This window comes from Artibeus jamaicensis, unplaced genomic scaffold (genome assembly GCF_021234435.1).
Source record: "Artibeus jamaicensis isolate MK-2021 breed Jamaican fruit bat unplaced genomic scaffold, CSHL_Jam_final contig_482, whole genome shotgun sequence".
NCBI lineage: Eukaryota > Metazoa > Chordata > Mammalia > Chiroptera > Phyllostomidae > Artibeus > Artibeus jamaicensis.
The window spans coordinates 7,006,888-7,019,629 of record NW_026521857.1 but is presented as its reverse complement, the minus strand read 5'-3'; the positions used below and the strand labels follow the sequence as shown (position 1 = coordinate 7,019,629).

At 42.1% G+C, this 12,742-nt stretch overlaps 1 protein-coding gene across 1 annotated transcript in view; it reads left to right on the top strand.

Moving 5' to 3' along the window:
• KIF13A (kinesin family member 13A) overlaps positions 1-12,742 on the top strand; it is a 207,987-nt gene that overhangs the window by 154,753 nt on the left and 40,492 nt on the right. Inside the window, exons 15-17 of the mRNA XM_053668250.1 lie at positions 3,852-3,938; positions 4,029-4,195; positions 11,688-11,901. Coding sequence (XP_053524225.1) covers positions 3,852-3,938; positions 4,029-4,195; positions 11,688-11,901 — 468 coding nt within the window. The remainder of the gene's footprint in view (positions 1-3,851; positions 3,939-4,028; positions 4,196-11,687; positions 11,902-12,742) is intronic.

The window sequence follows — 12,742 nt, the reverse complement described above, 5'->3', positions numbered from 1 at the left end:
ACTTCAAAGTGTCCTTGGGCTGCAAAGCTACACCGAAGGTAGAGAATTGGGCATTAGTAGTGTTGCCTTTCTTGAAGGTGGATTGAGAGTGCGTGGTGTGAGAATTAAACCAATGTCTCTGGGGTGGTCTTAGGATAGTCCATGAAGGAGGCTAAGATGAGGGAGCCAGGGAGTCAGTAGAGGTAACAGGAGGATATAGTCATGGAAGCTGAGGGAAGAGAAAATTTTAAGGTAGGAGAGGTCAGAATAGAAGCTAAAAAGATTCTTTTGTGTTTAGCAGTTAGGAAGCCACCAGCAACCTTGGGGTGTTTAGGTACCATATAGTTCTGGGTATGGAAGGAAAAATGCAAAGAAGAGAGAATGGTAGGTGAGGAAGTGAGTCAAGAACCTTGGTTCCACCCTAGCTGGCATAGCTCAGTGGATTGAGCTCGGGCTACAAACCAAAGTGTCCCTGGTTCGATTCCCAGTCAGGGCACATGCCTGGGTTGCAGGCTGAGTCCCGACTTGGGGGCACATGAGAGGCAACCAAACGTTGATGTTTCTCTCCTTCCCTTCCTCTCTCTCTAAATATAAATAAAGATAAAATATTTTTAAAAAAAGAACCTTGGTTCCGAAGATGGAAATGGGGTTGAGGACATAGTAAGAGAGGGACTTGGGGTTAAGAACTATCATTGTTACATCATATCTATCCTCAAGTCCAGTGATTGTCTCAATAGTAATGTCTTAACCATTCTATTGAATTCTTAATTTTAATGTCTCTATTTTTCATTTTTAGAAGTCCATTTTTAGATATGTTTTCTGGTGGTAGTCTTGTTTTTGCTCCATTGTATGCCATTAATAATTTTATTTTCATGTATTTTATTGTCTTTATTTGAGAATTCTGTACTTTGAAGTTGTTGGGACCTCCGTCTGTTCGTTGTATCTGCTGATAAGTTTGCTTCCCAAACAGCTGTGGTTTCTTAGATGCACTCATCTCCAGCAGTTTATCTGTGGGGGTCTCTTGGCCTGGGTGAGGGCACATAAATGCCTGCAGAGAGGCTTTATATTTGCTTGTTCCAAGCATCCCAAGCATGTATCCAGCCAGAAATTACTTTCTATGCTAATTTCTTGGCTTAGGTACAGTACTAAACCAGACAGCTTCCCTTATTTTTCTTTTTCATTCAGAGCGCACTAGAAATGGCAGAGTGATATGTTCATATGTGTGTTCAGGGGCATGCATGTGTGTGCATGCATGTGTCCGTATGTATCCCTGGACAGGGTCCTCTAAAGACAGAAATTATCTTATAGTGTAGTGATAAGTAGGAGAAGCAAAGCCTATTGTATTCCTCTTGCGTATACTCTGGAGCTGCTCCAAGTGTCGCTCTGGAATGAGACTGCCCAGGAGAACATTCTGAGAAAACAGGAAGGTTCAGAGACTGCGAAGACCACTCTACTCTGGTGGCCACTAGTGAGATGGTGCTCTTGAGCATGGGAGTATGGCTAGGGAGCGTGAGGAACTGAGCTTTTAAAATTATACTTCTATGTTACAAATAATGAAGGATGTAGAGGGACACATCTCTATTGGTTGTACTGCTATTTCTAGAATTTCTGAAGAGCCTTTTAGATACCTCAGTAAACAATGGGCGAATGTTTTTCTTAGAAAGTGACTAGTGAATGTTTGTTTTTTAGGTAGAAATGTATTCCATAAAACTTTAAAAAAAAAAACCTTTTTATCATCTTTTGGCAAAAACTTGTACATCTATGTGTATACGTATCTATATATGTATAGACATACTTATATATTCTGATGTTATGTTCCAGTTTGCAGACGACTACATTAGTTCCTAATGCCAAGTAGATGGGACACAGACTTTTGAAGCTTGGGTTACAATGATGAGAGTTATCTTCAATGGCAAGAATGAAGAGAACACTGTTAGTGTGAAAATATACACACCAAACTTTTATCATGTTTATGTATGACAGATTACAAAGATTTAAGAGAGTATTTCCAGAGTACTCCTATAAATAAAAACTTAGCTACTTGATTTGAAATATTTCTACAAAGGAGTGATTATTTCCATATGTGAGTTCTACTTATTCCATAACTCTGTTTTAGAGTCCTATAAATATCAGGAGCCAGAAAATATTATATGAGAAAAATAACTTATCGAAAAACTAAAACTCAATAATTCTCATTATTTTTCTCCATTAAATTTCTGATAGTTCTTTAGTAGGTTAAATTTTAACTAATTAGTCATCCCCCTTATTTTTTTGTTTAAATATACCAACAAAATCACTCTTTTTAATTAAAGGAAACATTTATAAAAAGACCAAAATTTTCAGCACTAAAAATTGCGGAGGACTTTTCCTTTCCCCATAAGAAACGTCAGCGACTGTGCTTTAACTGTGTCAGAGGATCAGTCAGTGAGATCTAATCTGAAAGCTTTTACAGTGGGTTATTCCGGCGACTGACTTCACAGCCCCTTGATAGCTGGTAAACTAGTAAAGTTGCAATGTAAGGAATGCTGCACTGTTGAAAGATCACTGACAAATGTCCACTGGGCTAAGCTACTTCTTCAAGGTTTGTTTCAGACCCGTCAGAGACTGTTTAGGGGGGCATGAGCCCACCCAAACCCAGAGATGCAGTGCATGTGCATTTACAGTGCAATAACCAAGACTCTCTGAATTGTCTCCCCCACCCCCGTTGTTAGTTTTGCTTTACAATATGTTTGGTTGCTGTTAGAGATTTAAGCATGGTATTCTTTTTTATGTTTTCTTTATTTTTATTATGGGAAAAGATATAAAAGTGGAAAGAATGCTATAATGAACCCCCGTATATCCATAATCCAGCTTCAACACAAGCGCCTCATAGACAATTATGTTTTATTCACATGCCCTCCACATCTCCTCCTCCCTCTTCTCTGGGTTACTTTAAAGCAAATTCCAGACATTATAACTTGGCAGCCATGAATGATCTCAGCCTGCATCTTTTAAAAGATGAATATTCTTAAACATAACTTTAATACCATCACACCTAAAATAATTAACAGTAATTTCATATTAGTCATTAGGTATTCAGTGTTCAGATTTCCCCAATTACCTTATAAATGTTGTTTTTCAGTTGTCTTTTGAAATCAAGATCCAAATAAGAGTCAGCCTTTGTCATTGGTTATTATATCTCTTAAATCTCTTTTAGTCTATGGGTTCCTCCACCCCCTCCCCCCAATCCCTTTTTTCTTGCATTGTTTGTTGAAGATGCCTAGTTATTGGCCTAGAGTTTCCTGTTACCAGCATTTCGCTCGTTGCATCCTGTGACATCATTTAGCATCTCCCTCTGTCCTCTGTGTTGCCTAAATTGGTATTTACATATAGAAGCTTGATTAGATTCAGCTCAGATTTTTACAGAAATATTCCACAGGTGGTGCTGTCTGTTTCCTATGGCTACATACCATATGATATGTATGGAGAGAGAGGTTCATCTCTCCTTGGGGGCGTTTGCAGCCCTGGACTATCAGTGCTTATCAGCGGTCTCCAGCCTTTTTGGCACCAGGGACTGGTTTCATGGAAGACAGTTTTTCCATGGGGGTGGGGGCAGTTTAGGATGATTCGAGCACATTACATTCAAGCTCACCTCCTGCTGTGCAGCCTGGTTCCCAACAGGCCACAGACTGCTGCTGGTCTGTGGCCCGGAGGTTGGGGACCCCTGGCTAGATCATGTGTTTTAGAAGTGGTTATAATTCTCCTATTCCTTCTTCAGGTGTTAATAGAATACATCTATTAAGAGAAAGTCGCCCCAGTTATCTCTTTAGCTACTGGGGCTGGGTTCTGTGCTCTTTACCGGTCAGCTGACCCTTTCCCTGGTGTTCCTTCAGGTCCTGTGTGAATGGCACCCTCGTGTGCAGTGCCACCCAGCTGTGGCATGGTGATAGAATCCTGTGGGGCAATAACCACTTTTTCAGGTAACGTCTTTGTATTCACTAACATTTTCATATACATTTTTTATCTGAGTGCAAAACAAGTTGATTTTCTCTAATGGTGAAACCCCACAGAATTAATTTACCTAAGAGAAAACGGCGAGATTGGTTGAAAGACTTTGAAAAAGAAGCAGGCCCACCAGAGCATGACCTGGACGCAGCCAGTGAAGCTTCTTCAGAACCAGACTATAACTATGAATTTGCACAGATGGAGGTTATCATGAAAACACTGAATAGTAATGGTAAGGCCCTCACTTCAGATCTCTGTGTCTTGGGCAGTTCCTGATCTCACCACATTCAATGAGGGATAAGTATGTATGAAGCTGTTGTGCCGTTCTGAAAATGTAAACATATCACATTGCTAATTCCTTAAAAAGGCCATAAGTGAGGGCAAATGAAAGTATTCCAGAACCTGGTCCACTCTCTTAGATGTAACCAGGAAGTAGGTGGAAGCTTCTGGGGACACCGCATTTTCAGGCCAGTTGTCAAAACATTTCCATGGCCCCAGAGTGCTGAGTGACTGTGATGGAATTCCTTCCCAAACTTCCCCTTGCAGAGCCCATCATTTTTCAGTCCTTCAGAGCATGAAAATCACCAGAGTATTACCAGTGATCCAGAAATTTCTAATACAATCTGTTGGAGAGATAACATTTTATTGCAAACTCAGTTGGAAATTATGCCCCAAAGAGACTGACTTACAAATGAGTGCTGGCTTGTGTGGCCCAGTGAATTGAGCACTGGCCTATGAACCAAATGGTTGCCAGTTCAATTCCTGCTCGGGTAACATGCCTTGGTTGTGGGTCAAGTCCCTCTTTGGGGGCATGCAAGAGAGATTGATGTATCTCTCACACTTTGATGTTTCACTCCCTCCCTTCCCCTTTCTCTAAAAATAAATAAATAAAATCATTTTTTAAAGACATGATAACTAAAATAAAAGCATTTATAGGTTCTTTGCTTGACCTACACTCCAGCCTGTCTCAGATCCTTAAGGAAAAGATAGATTCTTCTTAAAGTATTATTTCTAGATCCCTCTTTCCAGAAGATTTTTAATAATTGTATTAAAGTTCTTCCTATCTGTGTTTAAAAGGAAGTCCTTTACCTACTTTCTTCTTCTGTGCTTACATACTTCCGTGAGTTCAATAAAAGACACACCAAAGTTTTTTCTTGCTTCCTTTTATAAGTCTGCTTCTTCCTTTTCCCATCTCCCAGTCTTCTAACCACTGCACTTTGTACCTGAGATCTGGATGCTGGACAGGAAGTTCTCCCGTTACCAGGCATAAGACTACGTTTCTAGGGCTGGAACTATTTTACAGGAATATGGTTGATGGCTACATTCAGGAGCACATGAGCAAGTTGGTTTCTGGATGTTGTCCAGCCTTACTTTCCCATTCATCTGTTCTTCAGATACCTGAGGATCCTCAACGTGAATGAGGGAGGGTGTCCAGGAACCTGAGAGCCCTACCTAGGCTCTCTAGGAGGGCAGCCTCTACCTGGCAGGGTGCTTAAGAGTATGTTGGTTTTCACAGTTGAGCTTTTCCCTTAAGTGTTTACTTTCTTGCTCTACACCTTGAGTAAGCCAATCCAGGAAGAATTTGAGCATGGCTAGTGAGTTGTTGGTCAGATCTCTGGCATATCAAATTGGGGATTCTGTTGCAAGAATAAAGATTTTGATTTATCTCCATTTATGGATTTTTAGCCCCGAGGACCCCTCTTTTTCATTATAAGGATGAGGTTTGAAGAAAAGGTCAGATTGGGAAACAAGTGTAGTGTAACAACAAAAAAAGGAGGGAAAAAGTAACTTTATGAAAAAAAACTTGGTGATTTCTCATTTTAAACATGAAGATTACAGACTACATTAGCTATTGGAGCTTTTGACACTGCAGCACAGGGTGGACCACAGCTAGAAATCAAGCTCAGTCCACTCTGCTACTTGCTCCGAAGACTGGCAGAGTCCCAAAAGACATTTCAAGTTGATGTTCGGGCATCAGGATCACAGTAACACATCGTTTAACAACGTGCCTGTGCAACAAGCCTCCTGTTAATGACTTTTTGGAAGCCTGGAGGGACACAGCTGTTACAGGAGGATGTAGGCTCCACTCTCCAGCTGGAAGAACTCCCATTTGAAGAGAACTTACTTTCAGTGAGGTTACAGAATGCTAGAGGTCTCTATCCCCTAACTCTGCAGAGTCTCCTAGTATCAACTGAATCATGTATCATCCCATACAACAGATTCCTAATTTAATCCAGTGGCTACCTTATCATATGCATAGTAAATCCCTGAATACCCAATAAGTATTTAGTAAACGTTTGTTAATTCCTTCAGTCCTCTTGACCAAACCAATTAGTCATCAGCAGCATGACTGATCATGGTGTCATGGTTCATGGTATTAACATGAGTTACTCATTTGTATTCCAGATCTGGCCTTGCTCTCCAGTGTTGATTTTATCTACTTAAAAGTAATGTTTTCCTCTCCCTTCCCGGTTGCTTACCTAAGTTCATTGGTAAATGGAGCTTCCCTATGGGGCGCGTAGACATGTTCTGATACAAGTACGGAAATTCTGGCGGCTGGACACTGTTTTTACGATTCCCCTCTGCTACTAGGTGGCTTCCCAGTAATAAGCCTGTCTGCCTGGTGGTCATCCCCTTGGTGGTCCTATTTGAAGATTCTCTTCCCTCTCCTGTGGTTTCAGACGAAGCTTCTCCACAAACAGTGGGATAAAGGTTTTCACTGATTGGCATTAGCATGAGAGAGCTTGACCGGGTTTTAGCAGTGCTGCTGACTGATGCTTGTGCTCCATGCTTTGGCAAAATCTAATGTGATTGGGAAGAAGCTGACCTTTTCTGCCAGTGGCGCTCTGCATCCTTGATTGAGGAATGTTCCCTTTTCAGTTAAGATCCCTGCCTCCCATGTCCCACCTCCACTACCTTCCCCTTGATTAAAATCCAGTAACTGTGCTTTTCCCTCTGCATCCAACAGCACAAAAGTGTTGCTCGTATCATTGCTGCTGCTGCTAATGGCTTTATTACTGTTGAAAGCACAGCAGTCAGAACATCTTTCTGTATATGCATTTTCCTGCATTTCCCAGTAACAGAATAGAATAATGTGTTTTCAGTCTCTAGAGTAAATAATGATTGAAAACTCAGTTCATTTGAGTTAAGAGTAAAAGCAAGCCACCTAGTATCTGTAGACAATAATTCCTTCTCCCCGAGGTTCAAAATCAGGAATCAGACACTCATCTATTTCACAGAGTCAATGGTAGCTCTAAAGTAAAGAACAATCATACAGCCTGCTTATTCCATCTGGGATTAAGAGGTTCTTTTGTCCCCAAAGAAATCTACTTCCCTTCAATTTGGTGCCCGGAGCCTCTTGGTAAGAATGAATTCTAACTCTCTTTATCACATAAATGCCCTCCAACCACCACCACCACCTCTCTCTTTTCCATTCTTGGGACACACAAGTAAATTTGAGCTCATTTCATAGCTGCATACCAGGTAAACAATAAACTAATGAAGAAGAGAAGAGCTCTGCCCAAGGTAAATGTGGTCCTTTTTTCTCTTCCTCAAATACTACCCTCTTGGTCTCTTGGCCTTAGGCGCCAGACTCACTTCGTTTTAAAACAGCTCATTCAAAAGGAGGAAAGTGATAGGGGGGAATTAAAACTGTGGACAGTGTTTTGATAGTTGATTGGTCACTTGAAAATAAGCCAAATAATCTTTGGCTTCTGTCCTAGGCCTTATTATAGAGTCAGATTGACTTGCTGATTAGAGTGATCTCTTTTTTAAACTATAGGTAGTGATAAAGGCTCGAAACTGGTAAATTTGAAAGGAAAATGTTATCAAATTATGTATAAGAGAAAGGTGTTTCCAGACTTTTGTTAGGATTAGAATTTAAAAACAAACAAACAAACAGACAGACGCTCTCGGCCCCTGTACCTCCACCAGGGCAGAGTCCTGGGGCAGGGCTTGCCTGTAGTGGACCAGGCACAGGGGCAGTTGCTTTGGGCGGCTCTGTCTTTCATAGCTGCACACTGGATTGTGGCCACTGACAAAGCCTGGGGAGTAGTAGTGTGACAGAACAAAAGGGGCCACAGTTTGTTATGTCCGCCGCCCTATAGGAAAGACGGCTCCCAATGCCAGAGACTTGTGAAAAGGAAAGGAAATGTTTATTTAATGCTATATGGACTTAAAGTAGTGATCCAACGTCCTCACCAAAATATCAAAGCTCTTTAGGATACCCACAGATGCCCACAGTGCTTCCTTATCCCCCCTGCCCTAATTCAGGGTACTGTAACTCCAGAAAAGAAGCACACGTCCGTGCTTCAGGCAGCTGACATTGTCCTTGCCGTCCAGGTAGGATCTCTAATTAATCCAAAGTCATGTGGCACCTTCTCATGGCCTACTGGCGAGAGTTCTTTCACCCTTCTTCCAGGCAAAGCCTCTCCTGCTTCCCAGGCCACACAGCCAAAGGGAACACCCCCAAAGTGTGGTCTTTTTCTACCAGTGCTGCAGGGGTCCCCACTCCGGCCAAAACCACATGGTCCTCTTTTCTCCACCAGAGCTGGGGGGGGCTCTGCACTCTGGCCAAACCGTGTGGATCTCTCCTCTCCTCCAAAGCTGCAGGGAGCAGGGGTCGCCACTCTGCCAAAGCCAAGTGGTGGTTCTCTGCTAAAGCTGCATGGTGATTCTCTCCACCCCAGCTGAGGGGGTCCCCACTCTGCCAAAAGTACGTGTCTCCTCGCTGCCACAGCCAAGTGGTCCTCCTGCAGAGCTGCAAGGGGGTTTAAATCCCAGCGCTGATCTTCCTCTGCGGCCTCATTTCCAACTCCTCCCACAATCAGCTATGCTTGCCAGCATTCCCATATCCTTCCAGCTTTGCTGGGCTGCCATAGTGAGTCTGGGCAGGCGTGGCCCCATGGGGTAGAGCCAGGCATCTCCAAGCTCTCACACAGGCACTGTAAACAGGGGGAGTTGCCTCCCAGTTACATCTTGGGTGGACTTCCCATCCCCCTGGCTCAGAGCTTGGCCACAGCTATTCAGTATACCTATGAAACCAGTTAAAGGTTATAGATATGTTAAATGACCATGCCAGAGGTTAACTGCAAAGCTGTTGCTACACAAAACAGTTCTCCTTGGCCCTGCTTCATTTGTCCCTTTCCCCAACTCACATCCGTGGGGAAAGGGGGAAGGACATCCTAGTATTTCCTGGACACCTTGAGTTCTGGACCCCATTCCAAATCCCTTTTGGGGGCCCCCCTCTTGGCTGCACCCTGTTACGGTAGGGGTGTCAGTCATGGCAACTGCTGAAGCAGTTTAAGCAGCCTCGGTCACACTGCCTCTGCACGGTGTGGAGCCCTGCAGTGAAATCCCCTCCACTTGAGACTTAGGGTCCTGTGTGTTTCTGCACACCACTGACTGACAAGTGGGAATGAGGGTTAAGTATCTTATTTAGGGTCTTTTAGCAAAAACCCTAGCATATATTTGGATGAAGTGGTATGTTTTCCAGTCTTCTCTCTAGAAAAGGCTTCTCTCTTAACTCATAAACACTGAGCTAAGGATCTTGAAAATAAAGCTCTGTGTAAACATAAATTGATGGTGAGGACCTTGTTTTTTACTTTTTAAACCTAAAGTCTGAATAGAGCAAAAATAGGTACTGTCTGAGAAATATATTTTTAAAAATTTCTGAGGAAGCTTACGTTCTCTAGCCCTTGCATTTAAAAGTCCTTCAGATTCCCTCAAAAAAATTCACCATGTTGTTCATTTTTTGTTTGTTTTCCGGGAATTTTGGGCCTATGTCAGAAGTGCTAACTCTTTGGGGACAAAGATATTTCCTCTGCAGCAAATGTCTTGTCCACTCATGTTCTGTCTTTGTGTAGGATTTTTTTTGGAGGGTGAGGTGAGGGGGCTGATGGTGGTAGTCAATTTTCCTTCACGTTTTCAAGTAACATATTTTAGAGACTCTGAAGAAAACCATTCTGTTTTGAAAAAAATGTAGAATTTGAGAATCTTATATCAGCAAAGAACAGGTTTTTTTTTTTAATTTGGGTTTGGCAAAAGTAGGTTTACACTTATGAGTATGAGAAACACGAGAGTTTTCTCTTGTATTATTATTTATGAATTATTGAGTTATTTTCTATATGAACAACTATAAACCTACTTTTGCCCCATCCTGTATTCTTTGACGGAGTACTAATTCTGAGCAAAACATTGGAAGTTAGAATACTACATTAATTTACTACTGAGTTTATGTCTACCCCAGTCAGTTAGCACTGATCTGAGGTCAGATGTGGTCTTAGGTCAGCGACTTACCCTTTCTGAGCCTCAGTTCCTCATCCCTACAGTGGGAGTGATACACCCTCCTAGGCTTGATGATGCATGCAAAGGCTATATATATAGCCCCTCTACGTGAGATACAGCCAGTAGCTAATAAAATTATTATTGTCATTGTGGTTGTTTTTACTTAAAAAGCTCACTGATGCTGTGCCTCTTGTGATATTTTCATTGCTTTCTACTTTTTGTTTTGTACGATTTAACCTAATTTTATAAAGTGGATATGCTCTCTTTTTTCTCTTACTACTCATAGAGATTGGTGCAACTTACACACTTATTTCACAAATTGATAAGGGCCTTCTGGAAAAGTCTGCCAGTAGCTACCATCAGGTGTTATACAAAATCTTAATTTCCCACTGTCATCCTGGAAGTCAGACTGACTGTCAGTATGTGGAAACAGAACACAGGGAGCTCTGCGGAGCTGGGAGGTGTGTCCATATACAAGGAGGATGTTAAGTCCCAGGCTCGTCTGAGAATATGAACAGGTCTAGGCACCTGTTCCCACAGGAAATGTTGATGTGGTGGTGACTTTCCAGGCAGTCTAACATACCGTTTCCCTACAGTCTGCTTGCTTACTGTCAGTGACATTCTTCTGTGTACATGAGGCCAGCACCTTAATCTTTCTCCATGGCTTTGAGTTCATTGGTCCTTGCCAAGTGAACATTCTCCCTCAGCCAGTTAACTCTTAAGGATCAAGTCTCACCTGCATCCCAACCCCCTCTAGTCGTGGTACAGCCCTTCTGAGCATGACCTATTGGTATTTTTATGCCTGTTCACCCATGTACATATTGGTCATCTCTAGATGTGCAACAGCAAGAATCACAAAAAGAGCCATTTATTTTTGCAAGTAAATTATCCTCTTAGTTTTCAGCACCCGAAAAATTGCCAGGTGCTGTACTCAGTATTTTCAAATATATACAGTGATCTGTAACTTTCGTTCCTCTCACATTACAGAAATTCGGGAGTAGTATGATTTGTGGTTAAAATCAGAAATATAAACCATTTTTTGTCATATACCAAAACTGAATGCTAAATGGGCATAGAAATTCACCACCATAAAAATCAGATCTTGTATGGCTGCATCTTTGACATTATCCTAGATTTCATGATGTTTTTCTTCTCAGTGCATCAGATCTCATTCCCTTTTTTACACTCTGCTTATAGTAGATTTATCATTAGGATAAGCCCATCAAATTAAAGAAAATAACATATTTACATATATGGAATTTACTAAAGTGTTAGTGAAATAAAAGCTGAAAGGATTTCCCACAGGGCCTCTGCCAGAAAGGACATCAAAAGGCTATTTCCTGGGGGAGGGAGGAGGTGCCTCTTGCTGAAGCAGCACAGGCTGGCTGCCCGTCTTAGCCACCACTGAGCACACCTCACCTTGTCTCTTGACTCACCAGACCCAGTTCAAAATGTGGTTCAGGTCCTGGAGAAACAATACCTGGAAGAAAAGCGGAGCGCACTCGAGGAGCAGCGGCTCATGTATGAGCGAGAGCTGGAGCAGCTCCGCCAGCAGCTGTCTCCTGAGAGGCAGCCCCGGAGCAGTGGCCCGGACCGCCTGGCCTGCAGCAGCCAGACCGCTCAGCAGAAGGTGACGCAGTGGGCGGAGGAGAGGTGAGGATGGACCCGCTGGACCCAGAGGCCAGGCTCTGGGGCTGTGGGGCTCAGAGGGAGCGTTGTGAGACACATCAAAGGGGGATAAACCTAGCACAGAAGGAAATCTTAATCCCATTTCTGGATTGTTCACAACTGGCTTTTCTTTTCAAGGATGTTGTCCAGCCTTGGAATGCTTGTAGTTGGTTGTTAAAGACACGCCCTGCTTCCCAACCCTTCCGTAAAAATGGTACCAAGTTTGAAGGCTTAGACTCTTAAGATATTAAAATGGAGATAGTCTGAATAAGACTTTCTCCTTGTTTTTTATTTCTTATTTTAGACTCTATTTAAATACTTCAGTGTTAAGAAATCTCATATATACAAATTTTTTTAAATTATGACTTTAAAACACATCAGAACTGAGGTAGTGGTAGAAGAAATGGTAGTGATAATACTGATAAGAGCAATAAATTATTCCTAACTTCTGCTGTGTTCTTACCACACCTAGGCATGGTGCTAATTTTTAAGGCTCCCAACAGCTCTGTTACCTCTGTCTTGTAGATGAGAAGTCAGTATAAATGCTCTGACTCATTCACCCATCTAGTCAATGAAAAGCCCAGAATTTGAAAAAGCCAGGTCTGTCCAGAGACCCATTAATAACTCCTGTGTTATAATAATTAATAGTAATAAAAGCAGCATCTAACATTTATAGAGCATTTATCATGCACCAGTGACTAAATGCTTTACATATATTCACCTAATCTTCCCATCTGCTACCATATTTTATCATTTTCACCCCCTATTTCACACATGAGGAAAGGGATGCTGAGAGGTTTAATGACGTGCCCAGTTGTGCGGAGCT